The following is a 24,114-nucleotide window of genomic DNA, read 5'->3' as shown; positions in this document are numbered from 1 at the left end:
TAATGTATTGACTTTTTTTTACCAGGGCCGCAGGCACATTCATATGTTACTGTGAGCTAAATGAAGGTGTAGTCACAGAGATTATCTACTCCTCTACATATATAAGCCTACTTACCTTTTGAAATCAGCTTTCCTCTGACCAGATTTGTCATTTCCATAGTGCAAATTAAGGAAGTTTTCTTGTGGTAACTTGCTTGTTGGACCATAGCTCAGTGAAGAGGAAGACTAGAAGAAGCCAAAAGGTAGTGAAACCACGGCTGTACATGGTCGAGATGGTCAATGTTGGCCTAAACGACTGTATTGCTGTCATTGCATGACCTCCAGAAAGTACTAGTAATGTTGTTACTTGTAAGTTTTACGAATGTGAAGCACGTACATTTATTTTTAATCTCCTCTCCCTTTCAATGGTAGGATATCAAATTTACACCAGTGTATGGTAGCTCTATTTAACCACATTTCTCATTCAACTCCAGCTCCCATTCACATCCTTCCCCTTTGACGTGACTGCTGTCAGGATCAGAGGAGGTTCCTACACATCAGTGCTGCCTCCGTGAATGGTGGAGGAGGATGCAACTGGGCTAGTTTTGTGTGTGTGAGGACTCTAGATTTTCTGGAAGGAGCATGGCACCCTGATGAAGCATCTTCCCCACCCTTATTCTGAGAAAGCACTATCTCTTCACTGCAGGAGGCCATGTGCTTACCCCAGGTGCACAGCTTGGGGCCTCAGCAAGGCTGGAGCAGCCCATCCAAGGAGTGCTGACTTCTAATGTCGGACAAAACCCATGGTTCTGCTGAGATACACCTAGTGCCCTGGCGAGATGGGCCATCTGGGAGACAAATAGACAGGTAAGTCTTTGTAGTACTGGGAAGGAGGTTTGCTCTTAGACATTTCAAACTTCATGCTCCCCCCAAAGGTTTTCACAGGTTTCAGGTCCATCTGCCCTATGCTTTTCTCTTTACCTGTCTACAATTTCTTTTCTTTGGTGTGACAGAAGAGGTAAGATACAGTGATAACTTTTCCACTTCAGGCAAAATCCAAAGGGCCCCTGAAAACTCTGCCATTGTACCAAGGAAAAGATGTTGCACTGTCATGCCAGGTGTGTACTTCTGGGGTGCAGAGAATGGGCTACCTGAGTTCACTCACTTCCAGAGTCACTTATGTCAATCCTTGATCTAGGAAGATGAGACCAAAATAAACTTGCTGAAAAAAAAAGTCAGTATCTCTACAGCCTTTCAAGCTGATTTAAATAGACTATGTGTTTTTTCTGGGCAGGCAAACCCTTGCACTTCCATGAGGAAGTCAATCTTTGCATTGCTATTGGCGCAAGAAGTCTAAAGTAGGAATTTATGAAAATGAGCTCATAGTATGTGAGTTCTTGGAGGGTGCCTTAGGGGTGAGGGATTTGGCTCACTGCTATCCACAGCTTGTATGCATGCCCAGTATGCATCCAGCTCATATCAGTGGAAGAGGGGAGACGACTGTGGTCAATGGCTTGATGTCCATATGGACACCAGTGACAAATGTTGTCCCTCAGGAGTCCATACTGGGACAAGTGCTGTTTAATATCTTCATCAATGACTTAATGAGATCGAGTGCACCCTCAGCAAATTTGCAGATGACACCAAGCTGAGTGGTGCAGTTGACACACCAAAAGGACGGGATGCCATTCAGAGGGACCTGGACAAGCTCAAGAACTGAGCCTGTGTGAACCTCATGAGGTTCAACAAGGCCAAGTGCAAGGACCTGCATGTGGGTCGGGGCAACCTCTGCTATCAATACAGGCTGGGGGTGAAGGGATTGAGACCAGCCCTGCCGAGAAGGACTTGGGGGTACTGGTGGATAAAAAGCTGGACATGATCTGGCAATGTGCACTTGCAGCCCAGAAGGCCAGCCGTATCCTGGGCTGCACCAAAAGCAGCGTGGCCAGCAGGATGAGGGAGGGGATTCTGCCCCTCTGCTCCGCTCTGGTGAGACCCCACTTGGAGTCCTACATCCAGCTCTGGAGCCCTCAACACAAGAAGGATGTGGAGCTGTTAAAGCGGGTCTAGAGGAGGGCCAAAAAATATCTGAGGGCTGGAACACCTCTTCTATGAGGAAAAGCTGAGAGTTGGGGCTGTTCAGCCTGGAGAAGAGAAGGCTGCGGGGAAACCTTTTAGTACTTGAAGGGGGCCTATAGGAAAGCTGAGGAAAATATTTTCAGCAGGACCTGCTGCAATAGGACAAGGAGTCATGGTTTTAAACTAAGGGAGAGTAGGTTTAGACTAGATACAAGGAAGAAATTTTTTACCATGAGGCTGGTGAAACACTGGAACTGGCTGCCCAGAGAGGTGGTGGAGGCCTCATCCCTGGAAACATTCAAGCCCAGGGTGGATGGGGCTCTCAGCACCCTGATCGAGTTGAAGATGTCCCTGCTCACTGCAGGGGGGTTGGGCTAGATGGAGTCTAAATGTCCCTTCCAACCCAAAGCCTTCTATGATTCTATGACTCTGTCCTGGAGAAGAAAACTTGACATATGCAGTCCAGTTCCTACAGACCTTAGAAATTTCCTCCAGGAGTGGAATTTAGAGACTGTATCTAGTGTGAAGGAAATGTCTCTCTCCCTGTTTGGTGAGTAGGGCCACCAGTACCTTATGCCACTCTGGACTGGCTCTGAGCTCAGCTTGACAACTGGTCGGTGAGGCTTGCTAATTACACACCATTCAGTAGCTCATGAAGATTAGGAGGGTCAATATAACACCTCCCATTAATGCCTTTGCCACATTCCAGCATGGCTTTATTTAGTCAGAAGTCATTGAGACAAAAAGCTCTCTACAAACGTATTGGTTTGCTGTCCATCATCCATCCTTCAGCATGTGCAGTTCACGCCAGCTGCACTCCACCCAGTGCGAGGGCTTGGATGCTCTCCCTTATCTGTCGCTCCCACTCCCAAACCTGAGGGCTTGTGAGCAAATTAAATAGGATTGGCAGGTGCAGGTGTAATCCTTTCAGTCCCAGGGGTAAGCCTGAGAGCTGAAGATCATGGCAGGACAGAGGCCGGAGTCACTAGGTAGTGTGCCGCTGCTGCTAGCAACGATGACGATGACATAGTGTACAGATTCTAGGAACACATTTAGTGATCAATTGAGTGTAGACATCAGGATCTCATTATCTCATAGAGTAACAGCGCTAACAGCAGCTGCGTACACTGTAACCTTTACTTCGCTAAGCAACAGTCTATGTCTTAGAGAGCATTTGCTTGAATGTGAATTAGGGACTGGAAGAGGGTGGAAGGGGTGAATTCTAACCAGCTTATGTGAAAATCATCTTGATTTCAGAGAGACCTCTGCAGTCTGCAGCAAATGCCGTGAAGGCTCTTAGCTTCACTTCATCTGTATGGTGTCCTAATAGAGGAAAACATTGTTTGTGTTTTCGACTCTGTGGTCCCAGAGCACTGGTTGGTCCTTGCATTTCTCTCCCTGTAAAAACAAATCCCAGTTCTGATTACAAGTAAATCCATTGCAATATGGGGAGCCAGTCTCCATTTTCTTGTCGTTTTCTCACACCTGAGTTGTGGATCCAGTTCTACTGGTTTTGTACTGGGTATATGTATCACTAGGAGCACAGAAACCACATCAGGGTGGACTGGGCTCTCTGCTGGACTGGCTGCCCAGGGGGGAAGCAAGGGCTTGATGCAGAGTGTCTTGGTGCCCCGGGGCCATCGCTGGAGGGGATGGACCCCAAGCAGCACCTGAAAACTGCCCTCCACTGTGAAGTGCTGTGAAGGCCGTTAGTACACCTGGTCTGGAATGGGCTCCTTAAAATACACATTCACCTTCTTTATCTTGCAGCTGCATTGCGTGACTCCTCCCACTGCGGCTGTGCTGAACTGGGAACCCAGATTAAAAACTTTCCCAGCTTGTTTCTCATTCACCGGGGAAGCTCACGTCTAACCCACTGGGAGAGCAATAGAAGCCACAATGACGTGTCTTCACGGGAGGTGAACGAAAGGGAACCTGAGAAAAAGGGAGAGGCAGCAAATAAGGCACTGGCTGATTGACAGGCTGTTACTTCATGTCGCTTTCACAGCTTGACACAGGATGCTTTCTCACGTCAGTGCAGTTAGTGCTAGCGTAACCCAGCGGGCGCATGGCACCCCCAGCCTGGCTGTGCCAACGGCATTCCCTCCTTTCCTTCTTTTTTCCCACATAAACCTCAGAAAACTGCCATGCAGCCATGGCTTAGGAGACCTGGCCTTGCAGCAGGCTTTGGCTGGGGTCCCTGTGCTGACTCCTGATCACACTGAACCCCATCTTCTCCCCAGTGGCAGACGGAGGCTTGCAGTCAGCCCGAGTTTCTTGCCAGCATCGTGCCTAGACGCAGACCCCTCCTGGGTGCACGTGGATGGGTACTGCACGCCAAGGGCTTGCAGGCTCCTCGGACAGGCCAGGGATGCACTGACCTGCACTGATTTCCTGCTCCCCCGCCCACGGAGGGCAGAGTGTCCTGTGGGCAGCTCCGTCTCCTTCACACACAGACCGTGCCATGCGTGTCCCCAGCCTCCCCCCACCAAAATGGAAACCTCACGGCCTCAGCCCGCCTCATCCAAGGCAGTAACTTTCTCCTGCACTTTTATATGCGGACATGATCTCACCATACGTTGCTTTTAGCTGCAAGAAAATTTCTCCTTCTTACTCTTTTGTTCTTAAAGACCACTTTCCCAGGCTGAACATCCCTTGCTTTAAAGAGATGGGATGACCCAAATACTGTTGTGAGTGATTGTTCAAGGATGAAGTACAGACTCCAGTCCAGTGATTTTTACAATACGACTTAAATCAGTATGATCTTTGTGCTTAGTAGTTTCTAGAAAAACCTACATGCTACACCATTGCTGGCACATTCATCATTTGGCTCACTTTGCTACATGTGTTCATGCAGTACCGTATCAAGCATCTGAAGCATTTGCTCTGCTGTCCTCTGGACTGCACTGATTTCTTCTGCAACAAAGTGCAACTTGGAAATCCTCCGCTGTGGGGTTTTGCAATGAATATGTTTCAGTACGCCACCTGTTACTAATAAGGGTAATTTTACTTGTACAACTCTTTTTAGAACCTTTAATCTTAAAAAATAATTGGGAAAATTTACAATGGTAATTGAAGTGTTTATTAACTGATGGCCTACTTGCAAGATTAAACTGAACACGGCATTGCAATTCAGGCCATTTTTCAGCTTTGTATAGGAAAAAAAAGTAACTGCAAGTGTGGAAGCCAACATTTTTCCCAGAACACCTCTGAATATTCTTTTTTATTTCAGACTGCATATTGTAGTACAGCAATGATTTCAACAGAAAATATACTAAAAGCTTTAAAACTAAATCTAATTTGAAGTCTAAATGATGCATGTGATTAAAAACGTACTATCTATTCCTGGCATGTCACATATCATTGAAACACTAATGTTTCCCTAATTTTAAGCACCATCTAGTGACTCAAACATCTGATCTTCCGAATTAGAGCTGAGAAAAATAAGACCGTGGCTTGCCTGCACCCCACCTGGTGCAAGGTCTCTTCTTGAGATTCAAAAGCCAGCTGTTCAGCCACTGTCTGCTCCCTTGCTAATGGACATTAAATATTCTTCCAAAGGTGCCGAAGACCCGAGCTGCTGCCTGGAGATAATTTGTCTGATGACAAAGGGGGGGTTCCGGCGGAGTAGGCTCCCTAGTTAGACAAAGCTCACTGCCTAAAAGCTGAGCAACGAGAAACCTCATTTTGAAAATCATAATCTTTTTTTGTCACTCCAGAGCAAGGGACTGGAAAGGATTTGGCTTTATTTCAATTATCAATGAAAGAAAATAAAATCTCTGGGCAAATAAACAGCTTTGTAAGGATCATGATTCTTACCATTTCTATTAGCCGGCTTGCCATGGAGATGAAGTACGTCTGAGAGGGAATCACACAGCAAATCTGCATACAATTATAGGACCTGCTTCCCTGGCATTGGTATTAAATCAATTCAGTTAAATCAGCGCTACCTTCTGTGGCAGCTGGCAACTGACCTCCACAGACTGCAGCCCGCGCGCAGAACTCGTCTGGGGAGCAAGTGGTGCGCAGCCGGTTTGGTGAACTCTGCATCCCTCCGGGCACGGGCGCGGGGGTCGAGGCCGAGCCTTGTCGGGCCTCTCTGAGGCGGCCGCGCCTGCGGTCGGTGCCGTGCTGGTGCGTCACTCGGGCCAACAAAACCGGTGCACGGCTGGGTGGTGTCTGGCCTGGCCGTGCTGAGGGAGAGGAAAAAGCCTTGGCCTGGGAGTGCATCAGCTGATGGGGGGGAGCGTGTTTTGGCTGCTGCTGGCGAGACCCATGGTTGCCCGAGCCACATCTCCGACCCTTAACTACGTGCCCTCACACCCAGCTTCTGTGGCTTACCAGCATGCACAAAGCGCCTTACCAGCACTGGGGGGCTGCTGACCGTGGCTCAGCAACAGAAGGCCAGCCCAGTTTCTGTGCGTCGGGTGGGCATCATGCGCCAGGGTCTCTGCCGGTGGTGGGTCCCCAGCTGCCTGCCCAGCCGGTGGTTCGCCTCTGCCGCGCGCTGGGTTGGGGCACTACGTCTGCTGGGGAGGCCGCACAGTGAGGGAGCCTGGGGGGCCTGACCTGGGCTGCGGAAACCTCTCTGCTGCTGTATTTATGGGTTTCCCCCCACTCCTCTCCGAGCATCAGCTCCTGGCTGTGTCACCTCCCAGACCCCCGACTGAGAGCAATCATGGCAGCACAGGCAAAGGGCTCATGGAGGACAAGGACTGCTGGCAAAGAAGATGTGGTGCCAGGACTTGCTTATGCCAGAACTGTAGCAGGAATGCTCCTCGAGCTCAATTCCGTGCTGCCGACATAGCCCCCGTGCTCCCCTGCACTCACCACTCAGTCTCCTGGGGAAAGTGTGATGGCTCAGCGCCGGCTGGCTGCTTTGAAACTGTGGAGGCTGATCTGCACATCACGTTATTGAAATCTGGTACCTTATGGGGTTACACTGGGGAAAGAAGTATCTTTAGGAGTGGGAGTGTTTAAGGCCTGGTCCCTCATCACCAGCACACGACTGCCAAGGGGTGACAGAGGTTCCCACTCTCTGGTTTGTCCAAAACAGCAAAAAGCATCAAATGAGATGCTTGGACTCAACAGGACAGCTTTGCTAACAACATCTGAAATACTTTCAAGCTGTTCTAACTTGGACATAGGCAAAGCCACTGGGAAAGAGAAACAAGGCACCTCTTTCATTCTTCATCCCCACTGCCCATACGTGTCATTTTGCTAGCAAGGGGGAAGATTTTTTAGCAAGATCCTGATTTATGGCCTATAATGTCACGATGGAAAGTGGATTCAAGAAGCAAATCAATTCTCAGAGCTATACAGCAGTGAAGAATGACACTTTTGGAGAACTTCCCCACAAATAGAGCACAGTGTGTGTAGGTATCAGTCTTCTTGGGGTCACTAGAACAGTCACACAGTATGCACACTCCACACTAGGATCCAGTCAGCTCCCAATCACCCCTATGTTACAAGGGTGAGCCAGAATTGCATGACATCACACAAATAAATATAAGCAAATACAGTAAAAAGGCTTTACCTCTGGCTTCAGTAAAAGGTGAAATTTTTCAGTCCTGCAGGATCCTCCTCTGCCTGCAAGTCTGCTGGCTCTTGATGCAGCGAAATGGTCTGACATTTATCAACCCTGTCAAGGTTTGCAAGTCCTGAGTGTTTGACCTGGAAAGAAAGGTGTCAGGAGGAGATTCCTGAACACCTCCACCCAGAGTTATGCAAGGGAAAAAAAAGAAAAAAAAAAAAAAAGCAAACTTTAAGAGGTCAGAATGTGGAGCTGGCCCTGAGCTACTATTCCTGGTAGAAATTAGACCCTGAAGGGCCGGAGTGAAAATCAGGGATAATCCCTGCGTACGTGCTTCTAATTGGGACAAACTGAAAGTGAGAAAGCTGAGCGAGTCAGCCCCGGCCCATCCCACCCCCAGGGGCCTCGGGTTTGTTCCCAGCTAGTAACCAAGAACACAATTATGCAAAGCCTCCTCCTAAAAGAGATTTCGGTTTATTATGGTCGAACTGGGGGAATCTATTTTCGTCACCGCTTTGTGCAAATGTGTTACCCTTGTGATTTCCAGCCAGGTCCTTCCAAGTCAGCTGCCTTGGCTGCGGCTGTCGGTGGAAGCTGCTCCGTCTGTTCGGTCCCTGGCCCCTTCGCTTGTCTGCCTGGGACAGTTCCTGGGCAGGGGGGATGAGGGGATATGCCTGCGGCTATTCTGGTAGCTGTGAGTTATGGCGGTGTCATGTGAAGCGAAGAGCCCAGAAATGCATGTCGAAACGAACCAGTGACTAATCATGATATTTTGGTTGTCTTAGTGCCTGCCAGGCAAAGATTTATGGGCTTAGAAAATCTTCACGTAATAATCCCCGGGTGCTGATTTGCTCTTCGGCTGAAGCTTCCTGAGAGAGTGCGAAAAGAGGACGAAAAGGGGGCTACTGTCCAAGGGGTGGCGAGGTCTAAACTTACCTGAGTTTGAAACACAAGAGAGGAGAAAAGCCAGCGCTCCCTTCTCGTCTGTGTCTGCTGAGAGCCATGCGCTGGCAGCCAGAGAGGATCTATTTGATCTGCCTGCAGAGCAAGAAGGGTCGAGGGCGACGGCTGAGCAGACACAAAGTGGCATTTGTGGGGATTGTCATCTAGCTCCCTCGTCTGTCACCTGATGGCCAGCCAAGAAAGTGCTCAGCACAACCGTGGACCATTCATCCTTGCACATGCGACGGAGGAGAGAAAAGTAAGCATCCCACAGCTGATACGACATTCAGCTGTTTTTTCTATAAAGGAATGCATTGAATTCACTACAAATCTACTAACTGTCCCCCTATGCCAGGCAAGAGACTGATTTCTTCTTTTTCGGTTGGGCTTTTCTCTAACAGCTGGAGGTCTGCTGGGCATTCAAGCAATGGCTGTCGAGCAGGGCAGCTGTTTCAGTATCTAATCGCATTTTAGCTTAGTAACTCCAGGGGAAAGTGTTGCATTGCCTACCATGAGCTACTTCCTCTCTTACTGCAAAGCGCACTGCACCACCGTGCTTGCCCAGTACCAGACCCTGAGATCAGAGGGCTTTCTGTGCGATATTTTGCTGAAAGTGAAGGAAAATGAGTTTCCTGCACACAAATCCTTGCTGGCATGCTCCAGTGACTATTTTCGAGCCATGTTCAAAAGCTACACCCGAGAGTCTAAAGCCAGTGTAATTCACCTGCAAGTTGTCTCACCCACCGGTCTCCAGCATGTCCTGGATTTCATTTACACTTCCCTGTTGCCCCTTTCCTTTGAAAGCCTGGAGGACACCTTGGAAGCTGCAAGCTACTTGCAAGTGACTGATGCTATCGGCTTGTGCAATCAGTACTTAGTTAACAATCTCGCCTTGGAAACCTGCTGCTTCTCGGCCAACGTGGCCAGGAAATTCTACCTGCCGGACGCCTTAGCTGCAACAGAAAAATACATTGTCAATAATCTCTGGAAGCTGCTGGATTTGGATTTGTCAGGATTGCTCGAGCTGAACTTCAGGACTTTGCTAGCAGTGGTTCAATCGCCAGATCTCCCCGCGGTGAAAGAAACCTGCCTGTTAAATCTTGTGCTGCTGTGGCTGAAGCAGGATAAATCCAGGCTGGCTCACACAAATAGCCTTTTAGAGCACATAAGATACGGCCTTGTCCCGGTGGAAGAGCTGAGAAAAACCTACACCCAGTCAGAAGTGCCCCTCTCTGCAGGTATCAAGTGCTTGATCATTAAAGCCATAGGTTACCATACATCTGTTTTCAAACAGCCTGTCCTACAGGACAAGTCCACCACGCTGAGGAACCAGAAGACTAGGATCATTCTGCTGGGGGGAGGGACAGCAAGCGAGGGGCTCGTCACCGATGTGGTGGCCTTCGACGTTTACAATCACAAATGGCGAGCTCTCACACAGGTGCGGGACAGGGTGCAGAACCACAGCGTGTGCGTGGTGGGGAACTTCCTTTATGTCTTGGGTGGGGAAATAGAAAGCGGTGCCCCAGGTGATGCTAAAACCAAAAAGATCTTATCGGTTACGAACAAGGTCCATCGTTACGACCCCAGATTTAACACGTGGACCCAGATCACGGGCATGCTGGAAAAGAGATGCCAGTTTTCTTGTTGCGTCCTAGGCAAGGATATCTTTGCCATTGGTGGAAGGGGTGAGGATGGGTCACTGCATTCGTCTGTGGAAGTCTACAACATCAGCAGGGACAGATGGACGAAGGCCAGGGAATTGCCATGCAAGATACACGGCCATGCCAGTGCCATTTGCAAGAATACTATATACATCTCTGGTGGCAAGTACTCAGACCCAGCCAACACAAGCAAGGATGTGTATTCTTTGAGCTCGCTTGAAGGGCAGTGGATGAAACAAGCCCCCATGAGCATCGCTCGTTTTGGGCATCAGATGGCAACCATCAGAGAAGCCATATTCACCTTTTTAGGATTATATGAACCATTCTCTGAAATAGAAAGATACGACCCTGATCAAAACCAATGGACTCGGTTAAGACCGCTGATCTATGATCGATTTTGCTATGGCCTGGCAGTGGTAGAGGAAACGGCTCTTCTTATCGGGGGAAAGAAATGGCAAAACTCACGGGAAGTCCCCACACAAGACGTGGTTGGCTACGACATCGACAACGACGGCTGGGAAGAGATCTGCAAAGCCCCACTGCCTTGGTGCGGGCTGCAGTGCGCGGTGCTGCAGCTCTCTGAACTGGCTGACGGGCAGGAGAGCGACGGCCAGCAGAAGCGGCCGCCGAACTGCTGATCTCGCGCTCTGAGGAACAACCAACCCAGGAGGTGACCCACCAGGGTGGGTCTGGAGAGGAGGAAGAAAACTGCAGTGGCACTGAATATGACGAGGTGGAGGGTTTGCTTTGATAAGCTGAACGCTTGGTGGAAACAGGCAAGAAAGTCTGGCTCCAGCACAGGAAAAGCTTCTGGGATTTACACAGCTGGAAGCCGATCTTGCTGAGGAAGGATGTAGCAAGTAGCACGTTTGGAGCAGATGAGCAAGAACTGTAATCCTTGACTTTTGAAGAATAATACCTAGATAGCAATTAATACGTGTTGCAAGTCAGATTTTTCAAAGGTTAAAAAAATATAATCCATCTTTTCTGTTTTCTTAATCAGAGGTAATTTTCCCAGATGGTAAGTGCTATTGATTTTTTATGCTATGGCTAAGCAAAATGAAAGTGAGCTGTACAAAGACTAGAAAATTGATGCCTACGAGAACTAATAAGAAGTGCTGCCAAGGAAAAGGTATTATTTGATATGCTACATACTAGGCAAGAATGTCTTAGATAACCAGCATGAAATCACCAGCCAGAAAGCACGGATTTTTTGATATGTTGACACAGTTACGGCCATAAGTTAAAACAGTGACTGTTTCATAGAAGCTGCTTCTCTCTGAGCGGCCTTTGTTGTAGTGTGCCTCTTGGATGCTTATTTTGCGTTATTTTAAAGACACACCCTACCGGTACAGTACATTTCTTTTGTATCCAAACCTTGTGTTAGTTCAGAAGGCCGGAGCTGAATGGGTATACTTGCTGCTAGACTCTGAGAAACACGTTACAGGAGTTGCTGTAATTAATGCCTCAGTACTTACCTTGGCAGCATACACTGCTTTATTGTACCAGGTTGTAATGGTAAAATTGTTCATAGATGCTGAGCTAGCACATGAGAGAATCCTGCAGTCAAAAAACGGTTTACTTTCACCAAAAGTATGATGGGGAGGGAGGTAACTGGAGGTTTTCTGAAGTCTTTATTCAGTGTCTACCTACACCTGAAACAGCGATAGTCTTACTTCTCTTTGGCAGAGCTCGAAGGCACAGATGACGGGGGTACTTTAAGGCACGTGTGAAATGCAGGCAAAATGGTCAGGTGCTGCAGAGTCACTTTGGTAAGGAGTAAATTGAATCTCGAGTCACAAATGTTCATTTAAAAGCTAAATTTATTGTACTTCATTTTACAGTGTTCCCTTTCTATGCTGAGAGTTAATACAATAAAAATATATATAGAAGAACATTTAATAGTCTTAAAGAAGGCAGCACAATGGATAGGACACATGTTCTTTGTCACTAGACTAGCTTAAAAAACCGTAATGTTTAATTTTCACCTTTAAAGCAATCAAGCTGACTTTACTAATGTAAAGTGCAGGCAGAATAGCTGTTGCATAGCAACAGAACTAAGTCTTCTGAACTGCCTTGGTTTTGACAAGGAATCAACTACACAATGTGCATATACATCCATCAGATATAAAGAGTTCTTTATATGAATATATTTACTTTTGGTCCAGTAAAACAAGAGCAAGAGAATCTAAATGCTTGGAACAATAGCACAATCCATTTCAAGTCAAGCATTTTTTAAGAGAAATTTACAAAAACCTCACAAATTTAGTATACAAGTCAGTACCCATGCAGTAAATAAATGTCCAGTTTATACAAACAATATTCTTCTAATGGTACAAATATTACACTGGATCCAGAGTTCTATACAAATGTTAATACATGATTTGTCATCCATATCGACTTGAATATAGGATTACTGAAAATGGGCTACAGAAAGGCCACTCTTCTGTACAATTGTGCAAAATCTGCAAAACATTTGCAATCCAAATGCAATAAAATAACAAGTTAGAAAGAGAAAGAGGGGGAGAAAAAGAAAGAGAGAAAAGGGAGCAAGAGAGAAAAAGAGAGAGGGAGAGAAAGAGAGAGGAATAAAAAGAAAGAAAGAAGGAGAGAGAAAATAAATCTATCCATTCTTTCCTTCATCCCTTCATGGATATAACTGTCAGGAAACATCAGCGCTCATAAAGTTTAAAGTACATTCACTGAGCTGTACAGGCAATAGTCTAAAGTTGGTTGAGAGTACAACTCGCTGTAAAAAGTACAGAGGCTTTTCCCTTTCACATGAGCATTATTAAATCGTGTCGTGAGTCTTAACTTACGCAGCAAAATACTGAAAAGCAGCAGAAATATTTTGTCATGCTCTGATCGCTTTTCGAAAACAAGCCCATAGAAAGTAAATATGTGATTTAAGATTTCCCTCCCACTTTCCTATTCCAGGTATGCACCTAACTCTAAGGAACTATTTCTACTCATACTCCTGGGGTTGTCTCCAGCACATTTCAAATCTCATGGAAGTTTAAAACACTTTCATGGGGTTGTGAACTCAGCAGAACCCAGAGACATCCCCTCCCCTTCAAAAACAAACCAGAGGCTTTTTATACTCCTCCGTTATTTTTCAGGTTCTGTGCTCTGCTTTGCTCCCACCACACATTTTCCCTGCATACAATACAGCCAGATTTCACAGCTCGAGAACACATGGGAGACTACTTGAAAAAAACCCTATTCATTCCTTTTCTATTGTGGGAGTTTTCAAAGCCTCTCAGATTTGGAGCATTTTGTTGGGAACCTTTTACACTGCTGCTTCTCTGGGCGAGAGAAACGCCGCTGTCAAGGACGTTCAAAGTCTACATTTTCTCTTTTGCAAAATCTGCACATTATACTGATACCTTCAGTACAAAAGCAGCATAAATGACAGTGCCATGACTAACTTTTAAAAAAATCAACCAAATGTGAGTAAGAGACAAATAACACATAATTTGGTCTCATTTAGAACACAAACCAGCATCCCTTTGCACTGACGGTAAACCTTAGCAACAGGCTTTAAAAAAGCACAAGGAAATAAGATCTAACCTTTTGATACTTAAATTCACATTAGTCATTTCTGTCTGCTGATCTTCACCCTTTTGTGTGTTTGACAAAACTGAAACACAACCACCGCATTACACTTTTTCCCTGTTATTTAAGAAAACTCCTAGAGTTTCTCATTAAATATAAAAAAAGTTTTTCTCCCACCACCAAAATAGTACCTGCACTCCAAAAATGTAATGCAATACTGGAATTCTATAATATAAAATATCATTGTAAAAGTGACCTTCGATAACAAAACCTTTAGCTTGTAGAACTTCCTGCATGAAGGTCACAGCCTTCCAAAAATGCTTTTAAATACTTTTCTTTAATAGCTAAAGATCATGTTCTTTATTTCACAGCAGGTAAACACAAGCAGAGTGTTGGTCGCATATAAAATATACAAATCCTCATGAAAGACGTAGTATCGTTGACCATTGAAGGTTTACTTCACACAGCTGAGTAACATTAAAATATAATTTACTAGAGCTCCCACATATTGATATAAAAACTACTTTATGCACTTCAGTAAAGGGCTGGAGTGTAGCAAACGGACAAAAAGAGAGGCTTCTATACATGCGTTTCAATGTAAGAGTGAGTGTGGGCTAAGGAGGCTATCAGTGCATCAACCTCAGACGAGCCATTAACGGAGTCCCTCGGGGTGCTGCTTGGATAGATGTCCATGAAGAGATCAAGGTACATTTGTTTCCAGTCTTGAAAGTCTCTAGACGTCAAAGCTGGATTATCCAGAACTTTATCTATAATGGCTACTTCTCCTTCCCTGGCCTGTGAGAGAAAAGGAACAAGCACAAGACAAGAGTCAGTGCAGGTGATGAGTCGCCGGCAAAATCAATCCTGCGTGCGGAAGGAGTGCACTGGGGGGAGCAACCGCAAGCCACAGAGCCCCTAAAAGTGGGGGGAGTACCTGACTGCTACACGAGCACTTGCAAACAGGAGCCCTTCCTATGGGGCATCGCCCATCACCCTGCGGGGAGAGGGCTTCCCTGGGCTTGCCCAGCGCCCTCGGCAGCAGTCCCTGTTCCCCCTCCTCAGCTCCTGTTCAGCTCAGGAGCAAGCCCTGTACTGTTTACTACTAGCGGTCTGCGTTTCTCGAGACAGGTTTCACACAACGAAGTGCCATCTGTTTGCTCTTCTCGATCAGCAGCGTAAGAAACGCCGCGTGGGTGCGTGGGATGCAGGCAGATGGCCTCCCGCCCGCCAGCACAGCGCGGCCTCTTTTACGAGGCTCATCACGGGGACATCTGAGCGCTGCATTGCAAAGCCTTGTGCAAGGACTCCCATCTCAGCGATAACTCATCTCCATTAAAGATCCAGTGTACGCAACGGGCTGGCTGGCTGGAACCTCCTCCTGCCACCGCAGCGGTAAAGAGGACACAGAAATGGGTAAAATCTGACATAGCTGCTGGTACCTCCTTACCCGTCATCGAGGCAGGGGATGTGGCTGTATCATAACCTCCGGCCAGTGATCAGTTTACTGAGAAACGACAGGCAGCCCGTATGGATCGGAGTAAGCCTCAGATATACCTGTAGCCGCTCGCGGTTGTTGCAAATAGTGGAAGCTGTATGCAACAGACATAAGCCTTGGAAACACAGCTGACACACAGGTTTCCAGCACCGCTCCTCTGTGCAGGAATGGTATGGCCACCAGCAATCTCCCCTCTATCCTCCTGGCCAGGTGGGTTTCACGTTCCTCGTTGCTAACTCACATTTTCCATGCCCAGACTACAAGTGTGTTAAATGTTTCTGGGGAGCATGTTAATGGGAAATATTGAGCTGTGTCAGCCCATGTTGATGGGAGAGGATCAGAACGGTCAGAGATGTCACCCATAAGCAGTAAGCTGAAAGGTATTTTTCATGCTTTGCAAACAGCAGCTAATTAACACTATCTACTAGCATATTCATTTTCAGAAACGGAGACACGAGCCAAGACTGACCCATGGAGATTAAACCATGGGAACTCCTGATTACTGCATCTCTGCTTGAACTACCATAACCTGCTTCTCGCAGGCTGTGGCTGGTACCCACACCTCCGCACTACCAGCCGGGTGGCTCCTATGTGCTGGCAGGAGAATGGTTTTGTGTCATGTCACTGGAAAGAGAGCAGAGGGGTCTTTCGCTAAGGACTTAGATGATGGAACAGAGCCTACGGACAACTAGAGCTAGAAGCAACTTGGAGGGCTGTCTTAGGCTACTATTAATCTGGAAAGGTTCAAGGAGAACAACAACTCCAACAGGCCAGTGCAATTGGCTTCACTCAAGAAGGAGAAATCAAGGGCACTGATAAAAAGAAAGAATGACTGATTAGGTAACAGCTGTTAGCTACCGGTAGCTATGACTACCAGTAGTATGGCAGAGGTGGAGCTGGGAGCTATAATGGAGCTAGAAAATCGTCATGAGTTACCATGATGCCATTGCAAAACAAGCACATGTCCCTCTGCACTGTTGCTCTACACACGAAATGGCAATTATCTGCCTGTGGTACTTGCTGCCATTGTGTTTTCAATTATTTGTGTCATGTACTAATCAAGGTCCAAACAAGAATGGCAACAGGTTTGGAAAATATGGCTCACGGACAGAGAGTGAACAAATCGTGTTTGCTTGGTCCAAAAGAAAGAAATCCCACAGAAGCACAAAAATGGGCATCTGCCGGGGCAAGGGGATGCGCTGGTTTTGGAATTCCCTGGAGGAAAGCAACTCCATTTGTAGGAAGTCGCTGGCGTAACGTCGTTCAGGTATCAATAAATGCTAACAAGAAAGACAAATAAGCGCAGCAGCAAACTGCTGATACTGAACTACAGTTTTGGTACGAGTGATCCCGCCAGGGTGCAAAAGCACAGAAATGGTGTGAGGCTCCTGCCACCCCACCACGTCTGACAGCACTGTGGGTTCGTTTCAGTTTCTCATGCTTGTAGAAGTCATGTGGACAGCCCGTGCATCTTGACTGTTACTGCCAGCCTCCAATCCTGTAAAGACTTCCATACCCAGATAATACTAGAACTAGTTGTTGCCTCCAGTAAGATGACACAGTGCAGAAAGTTAAGTGTGAGTAAGATTTTTTCAGGATGGGAGCCCCAAAGCGTGAAAATACTACTTAAATGCTTCTCTAGGTGCTGAAAAACTAAATTAATTAATGTTGATAAAGCCCTCTGATGAAAGCTGTTACTAAATCCACTGTACAATTATCTAGTAACTTAAAACACAGTAATTTAATATAGTTAACAGGGTGCCTGGGGAAATCCAGCATATTGTTTGCCGAATTCTCTATCAGGACAGAATTGAAACTGCTGTAACCAACAAAGAAGCTGACAGGAAGGCTAAACGAGCTGTGGTGTGTTTAGAATAACCATAACAATCTTCAAATCTATCATTACCACTATCTACCTCTTTACTCCATCTTACTGATTAAATACAATGACCCCGTCAGTTTATGCAGAAAGCAAGCACACGGTTTCCTCCTGGACAAGCTCAGCAAGCGGAAAATAATCAAGTGTTTCAAAAGGCAGCGCTCCCTTCGGAAAGGCTGGCTTTGCTTAACTTCAGACTTCCGCAACTCCAGAGTGAATGCGTTCTGGTAAATGAAAATTTTCAGGGACAAAAAAGGGCTTAAGGTCTCCTCTGATAATTCGGTGTCAAATTCTGTTAAAACTAGCTAGAGGAGGAGCAGCTGACTGAGATTTTCTCTGCGCAGCAATAAAACCTCACCCCCTCCCTTCGACGGCTCTCCCAAGGCGCATTTCCCTCCGCTCTGTGAACGGCGTTTCCCATGTCTCCCCTGCTTGTTTCGCACCCTAGGGTCAGCCCGGACTCCAGCTGCGCACGATTAAATCCCCGAGTACGATACAGTCCCATCCAACCCGGGGGCAGGATTTTTCTTCCCCCTCATCTCACCTTTAAAGTGCTTTTCAGAATTCGCAGCTGGTGCAGTTTTTCATTGACTACTGGATCGCTACATCTCTTTATAAAAGATTTCTTGTACTCCAGCTTAGTGGAAATCCGATGTTCTCCTAAAGGAGACAGGCTGGCCTGCTCCAAGGCTCTGCACAAATCTTGCAAGGAGTCAGATGTTTTTTCCTCTATAACTGTAATGAGAAAAAGGAAAGAAAAAAAGAGAGGAAAAAATAAAGGAACAATGTATCATTAATGTGCTTATATGAAGATCTATCAAAAACCTTCACAAAACTTTTAACAGGTTTAACTAGACCATAAGGAGAACATTCACACCTGCCAAGCTCCAGGAAAAAAGTGCTGCGATTGTAACTGCTCCTTCTTGCTATTGCCTTCAGGAGAAAGGGAGAAAAGCTTCCAAGAATGGAAAGTCTTGACCCGCAGAGGAAGAAGAAAAAAAAGAGAAACAGTGCCAGGTGTAGCAATATTACAGTGACATACTGTCAGAAATCACATCTCTAGTATTGCAGTGAAATATGCTGGTGACTTAGTCATGACAGGGAAAGGAAGCCCTGGCAGCACCCTGCGGAGGAAGGTGATCAGGGATCGGATCCCAGCCCGCGAGCGCTGACGCGGCATTCAAGATTATGTTTATGATGGTGGCCTTGGAATGACACATCGCTTTCTTTCCCAGAAAAGTCCCCTTCTTTTTTGTCTCTTATTTTGATACTCAAGAGTGTTGTTCAATGGTCAGTGATACTATCACTTGTGGTGTTTTATGACTCTGTTATTACCTGAATTCAGCAGCAGACTACGGAGCGCGTTCATGACAGCCCACCCAGCAGCACAGCAAACCAAACCAGAGCTGTTTGCATTATATGTTTGTCTATTGATTTATCAGAGGTTTAAAAATACTTGTTCTAACTAACTAGTATTGGGAGCATTTTAAAGGAAAAAATAAAAAAGAAAAGTTTGGTTTCTCTAAAAACAAAATCAAGCAAAGGCTGGAGATGAAACGTTACTCTGCTACGAGCATTTGAAATTCTTAATTTAGAAAGCACCAAAACATTTCAGCTTCCTGCACACTGTTTTGCCCAGAAGCAGCTGTCTGATGACTCCGTACAAATGGGAAGCGCCAGGATTAGTGGGGAGCTGCCGAGGAGACGGCAGGGCATCCCCGGGGGAGCGGGCAGCGGACACTTGCACACCGACATGCCGGTGCACGGGGCGGCCGGCTGCCCCTGCACGCAGCCTCCCGGCTGCCTCTCCAGCCCTCGGGACCCTGTGCCTGGGCCTGGCTTCCGCAGTGGCGCGTGTTGTCCTGGCCCGAGGTGCCTGTGCCCTCAGGATGCTTTCATGAAAGCTTTTGCAGGAAGGCTACAGCTGCTTGGTTTCAAGCATTACTTTTACCCTGCGACTGACCCTGCACCAAGACACAGCCACCACCAATGGCTGAAAGTTCAGCACATGCTAAAGTACCCATAAGCAGTGACCCTCAGTCTCCTCAGGTGTTTAGAGGGTTTTGCATTGAGCACCAACAGGGAGGCCAGGCAGTGTTCAGAAATGATGGTTCTAGCCCACCAGCAGCTACCCACGGCAACTTCCCATTCAAGCCCACACCATGCAGTACGCCAACTACTCACCTTAGGCTCAAGCAAGAACTCCACACACCCAAATCTCCACACCCTATCACAAAAAGTGTTTGCAGTCATACAGATCTTTACACAATCAAAGAATTTTGCAGTCAGCAACTAATCCAGCTATATCTTTCGTCAGTTTATTCCTTTGCCCTTTTCAGGGGGCGGCTGTTTTTAAAGCACTTGTTTTTTTTTAAAGAGATATGGAAATGAAGATGGGTTAAAGGTTTTTTTATTGATGGAGGTGTTGCATACAGAGCTCCCAAAGTCCTGTCATCTTGTGCTCCCCTGCTCGGAGAGCTGGGTTCATCACTGTAACGGGCGGCCAGGACTTAAAGAAAAATAGAAATGAGATGCATTTCTCTTTCTTGTTGATTTCTTTCTTGTTAAAAACATCGAATGTGTTAAAGGGCAAAGCATTCAGTAGCTGAATACTTCAAGATTGGTAAAAATAGCTTGTTTTTCATGCTTTCTTAAAAAGTCCATGCAGCAACGATATCAGATGTTTGGGATCTCTCTATCAGTTGATGTTGCTGAACACTGAAGTTCACCCGTCTGACAGCTGGGGAATGGGCGTGATTTGCTAAAGGGCAAAGGGGAAAAAAAACACCTTGATCTGACAAGGGAGGATTTTACATCTATTTCTCTCTTTCTTTTTTATCCCTTGTTACGCAAGGCAAAAAAGATCTTTCCTCGGGTCTCTTCTCCCCAGCAGCATCGCCACTTTGTACCCCCAGGGAATAGGTACAGGGACAACCTGCTGAAGAAGCAGACCAGTGCTTTGACTCCACATCATCTGAATTTACTTCGCTAGGCTGATCTTCAGCCTGGACCAGCAACCGGCCACCACGTCCAGGCTTGCCACTGAAAAGCCATGGCTTCCTAACAGACCAAAGCTCTCCACGGCAGCGAAGGACAATGTCTGGGTTCAACCCCAAGGTTCAGTCCTGAGTGATGAGAGGCATTAATTAGCCTGGAAGGCAGCACGGCCCGCGCGGGTTGAGGTGTTGGGCTGGGGTCTTGGGCTGCCCTCACCCCCCGCCATGCCACCGGCCTGGTGCTCTGCGGGGCTCAGCTCTGTGGGCCAGCAGCCGCTGCTCGGGTCGCGGTGGGCAGGGGATTCCCACCCTCGCCCCGAATGGGCCTGGCTCTGGGGCCACATGGGAAGAGGCACGGGGCTGCCAGGGTGGGATGCAGGCAGGGTCAGGCAGCAGAGCACTGCCAGCACATCACCTCCACCCGGCTGGGGCTGCCTCCCCAGTGCTTGCGTCACCACCTCGGAGCAGCACGTAGAAAAGGGGACGAGATTTGCTATGAAGGAAAGAGCGGGGAAGAAAAACAGCAGGTCTCTTCCCTGAGACGTCTCGCTGCTGTCGCTGGGGCTGGGGAAGCTCAAACAGGGCACGCTGTCACCTTGTTCCACCCACGGCGGGGGAGAGGGCAGCAGGCGTCATGCTAACACATCCCAAGCCCTCAGTATTTTCCAGAGAAACACTGAAGGTGGTGGAACTGCTGCTCTCAATGGCTCTCAGTAGGCGGGAATGAGATTACACACGAATCTCCCCTCCCTCACCCTTCTGCTAAAGGCTTTGATTGATTTCCTGTAGGTGTTGGCGAAACCCTCGGCACCATAAAGCATCTGAGGCACTTGATCAGATATACAACTGAGCTTAAAACGTATTTTCTTTTTATAAATTGGTAGATTTGTATGTGAGTCATGCTATTACAGCAGGGCTGCCTCCTGAAGGAAGAATAAGGCCTCAGGTAATGCCTTATTTAAGAAGAAAACGTGGCCTAATCGGATTTGCAGATGACCTCAGAACAGCAGCCAGTGCAGCAGGTCGTTTTTCCCCCTCACTCGGCTGCTGAGTCCTGGGTTGCATCTCCCCGGTTTCTCTGAATACGCCGTGAGGTCCCTGTTTCCCCATACTGTCAAAAAGGAGGCTCTCTTCTCTGGAGCAGTCATTTTGCTCCCTGCAGCACCCAAGCCTGAACAACTCTGTAACTCTGGAGCAGAAATAAAGCTGCGCGAACTCTGCAGCACACGGGATCTAAATTCAGAACCCTATCTTCCAAATACAAGAACAAACAGGTACTAAATTTTGTAACAATGAAGCTTCTGCTGTGCCTTCCAGTAAATGCAAAGCTATTTGCATTAAATTCAGGAGATAAAGAATACATCAGTTTAGTAAATGGCATATTATTTTTCGTTATTCTGCTTTCCACAAGGAAGAGTTTCTGAACTTTCTGTACTTCGCCCTCACTTCTTAAAATGCAGAAAATATTTGTATCTACTTTTACATTTTCTCAGGAGAAAGAGATGGGGATTGGGAGCGGGTGGATGAAACTCTAAGAGGTGAGGAATGGTTTGGGCTGTTGGCATTCAGGAAAAACTGGTAGGATTTCTTACACTGTGCCATCATTTGTTGTTGAAAAGAGCATGCCCTGAGCTCCACGATGCACTAAGTGCAACCACCTCCTGGCTCTGCTGGGCCATTCTTCTTTCCATTATTTCTCTCCTATAAACCAAGATCCTAAGAGCAATAAATAAGAACATCAGGCACTTGAGTGAAAAGTGACCAGAGGGGAACAACCAACATTGGTATTCACATGGATCAAGAGATGATCGCTTTGTGTAAACTGAGGATTCAGGAAGATGGTACTGAACTAGAGCCACGCAGAAGGTCACTGTTGCAACCCAGCTGGCTAACACATTGCTCTCTGGACACGGAGAATCTCTGGGCCCACATTTCTCATAAATCTGCTCTAAATATATGGAATAACCTCTAGTAATTTTCAGCGGAGGGTCCTGCGCTTCTGTGACTCGCTTTCCCTGTAAAAGCTCAAGCCACCAGAAGCTTGCATGGTTTTCCTCTTTCAGTGAGGTACCAGAGGAACCACTGATTGCACCTGGGGCTGTGAGTGCACGTAACTGCCCATGCAAGCATAGTACAGCACCGTTCACCATAAATTTTGTCACCCGCTGTGCTGACACCCTTTTTGAGGCTTGAAGCTCTCCTTTGAGGCCCCTTTTTTACTTTGCCAGTGCCTCCTAACGCCACCCAGACTCATCTTGTTGTCTCCAGACTCCTTGTCCCGATGGCTGGACACCGCTGCCACCCTGGTGGCAGTCTCTGTTTTCCCGCTGTCCTCTTTGCTGTTTGCTACCTTCACAGCTTAGCGACGTGCTTTCCTTCGCCACGCAACTCCTCTCATGCATGCCCACTCCTCTCCTTGCAATTAGCCCTGCATTTGAACAAAATTACCACCCTATGCAAATCCCGAGAAAGCTGAGCTGCTGCAAAGTCTGCGACAGAGAGTGAACAAGGCATAAACAGACTGAAATCCCCTGGCTCCACTTAAATTTCAAATCCCATTTTCATCCCTTTTGGTGAGCTCACTTTCTGTCACAGAGGAACCAGCCCAAGCTCAGCCTTCTCAGGAACTTAAGGAGGCAATTTTGTTAGAATACATCACTAATTACGTTATTAAACAGCTGCCGTATGTCATTCCCCCCCACTACAAATCCCAAAGATTTATTTCTAATTTGAGAGTTACACCTTTCTGCATCACCTTTCGCACAGGGGAGGCATCTGCCTGAAGCCTCCCAGAGACTTTCTGCGAGCATCAGTAAATGCTCCACCAAAACAGAGCATCCCCGGCCTCTGCAAAATGGTCTCAAACTAGATAAAACAGGCCCTAATGCACTAATCTCTGGGTTGGTTTTTTTTTTTCCTTCGTTGCCTTCTTGATCCTGACACGTCTGTGCTGGCAACAGAGAAGTTTCTCTGCCACAAGCCAACTAGCAAGTGATATAATCCGAGGACCGACAAAGCGTTTTGTAACCTTCCTATGCCACAGCATGCTGGCTGTGCCATGTCTAACTAACCGGTCTACCAGCAACAGCCCGGTCCTGCAGCGGCCTCACCGGCCGGCAGCGCAGCCGACCGCAGATCCCTCGGGGAGTGGAAGCCACCTGTGGCAAGCTCTCGAGCCCCAGCTCAGGCTGCCCGCCGGCCACGGGTCCCAGCAGGCAGGCACGGGCTGGGGACGTAACGTGGCCACAGGGTCCAGCAGCCTGGCTGGGCTCAGAAACCCCGGGGGAGAGTTAGGAGAAAGACAGAAGGGATCTCCCTATATGTAAGGTGAGAAAGCAAAGGATGGAAGGCGAGTGGATGTGGGTTTCAGCTGTGCTGGAGGGGAGGAGAGAGAAGAAATCTTCCAAAGAAGTAGTTCTTGGTTTCATGTGCAAGGGCTAAATCCATCTTTGCTGCTGTTCAGGTTAATTGTTAAGAGTCCAAACTGCACAAGAGGGAGGCATATCTGAATGCTTATGATGCAAAGAAACAGGAATTACGGTCACCACGGTCACCCACTATTTGGGTGGATGGCAGTCAGACTAAGCGAGGTATTTCCTTTCTCTCCAGACTGTAAGCTAAAAGGAACAATATGGTGAAACCAAAGAAAGATAAAGTTCTACAAGGAGTTGGTGTCTGCACAGCTGTGTGCTGTGTGTGAGGTTACTGCTGCATGGGTACAAGCGGAGCCACGGTGACATGGAAAATCTGCTCCCGGCAGGAGAAGGCCCCAGGTCACATCCCTGCTGTCCGAGACGAGGAAGAGTGACGCAGTGTTGAAGCTTGGCGTGGTACAGCGGGCAGGAGGTGCAGTAAGATGCAGCTCAGGTCTACACAGAAGCTCTGGGTAACACAGAGACGATTTACCTGTTAGAGCACTAACAGAAACCTGTGTCATCTCCTACTCCACATTACGGCAAAATCAAGGTCTGACTGGGCATGGGAGTATGTCTCTG

At 47.3% G+C, this 24,114-nt stretch overlaps 2 protein-coding genes across 6 annotated transcripts in view; one reads left to right on the top strand and one right to left on the bottom strand.

Moving 5' to 3' along the window:
- Positions 1-8,327: 8,327 nt before the first annotated feature.
- On the top strand, positions 8,328-11,997 carry KLHL34 (kelch like family member 34). The gene has a single exon (XM_009942222.2). It carries the CDS (start codon positions 9,045-9,047, stop codon positions 10,830-10,832), a length of 1,788 nt encoding a protein of 595 aa, XP_009940524.2. The 5' UTR covers positions 8,328-9,044; the 3' UTR covers positions 10,833-11,997.
- A 34-nt stretch (positions 11,998-12,031) lies between these two features.
- Positions 12,032-24,114, bottom strand: part of CNKSR2 (connector enhancer of kinase suppressor of Ras 2) — a 232,638-nt gene continuing 220,555 nt past the window's right edge. For all 5 annotated transcript variants that reach the window (XM_075429438.1, XM_075429455.1, XM_075429429.1 and 2 more), the window contains 2 exons: positions 17,668-17,858; positions 12,032-14,544 (listed from right to left, as the gene is read on the bottom strand). In XM_075429438.1, coding sequence (XP_075285553.1) covers positions 14,329-14,544; positions 17,668-17,858 — 407 coding nt within the window. In that variant the 3' untranslated portion in view covers positions 12,032-14,328. The remainder of the gene's footprint in view (positions 14,545-17,667; positions 17,859-24,114) is intronic.

Source organism: Opisthocomus hoazin, chromosome 1, assembly GCF_030867145.1.
Source record: "Opisthocomus hoazin isolate bOpiHoa1 chromosome 1, bOpiHoa1.hap1, whole genome shotgun sequence".
Lineage (NCBI taxonomy): Eukaryota > Metazoa > Chordata > Aves > Opisthocomiformes > Opisthocomidae > Opisthocomus > Opisthocomus hoazin.
Note: the sequence above shows the minus strand (reverse complement) of the source record. Positions and strands in the feature narration are given on the sequence as shown.

What these genes read in the sequence shown, in the direction of transcription:
- KLHL34 (XM_009942222.2), top strand. Translation starts at nt 9,045, where the DNA reads ATGAGCTACTTCCTCTCTTACTGCAAAGCGCACTGCACCACCGTGCTT.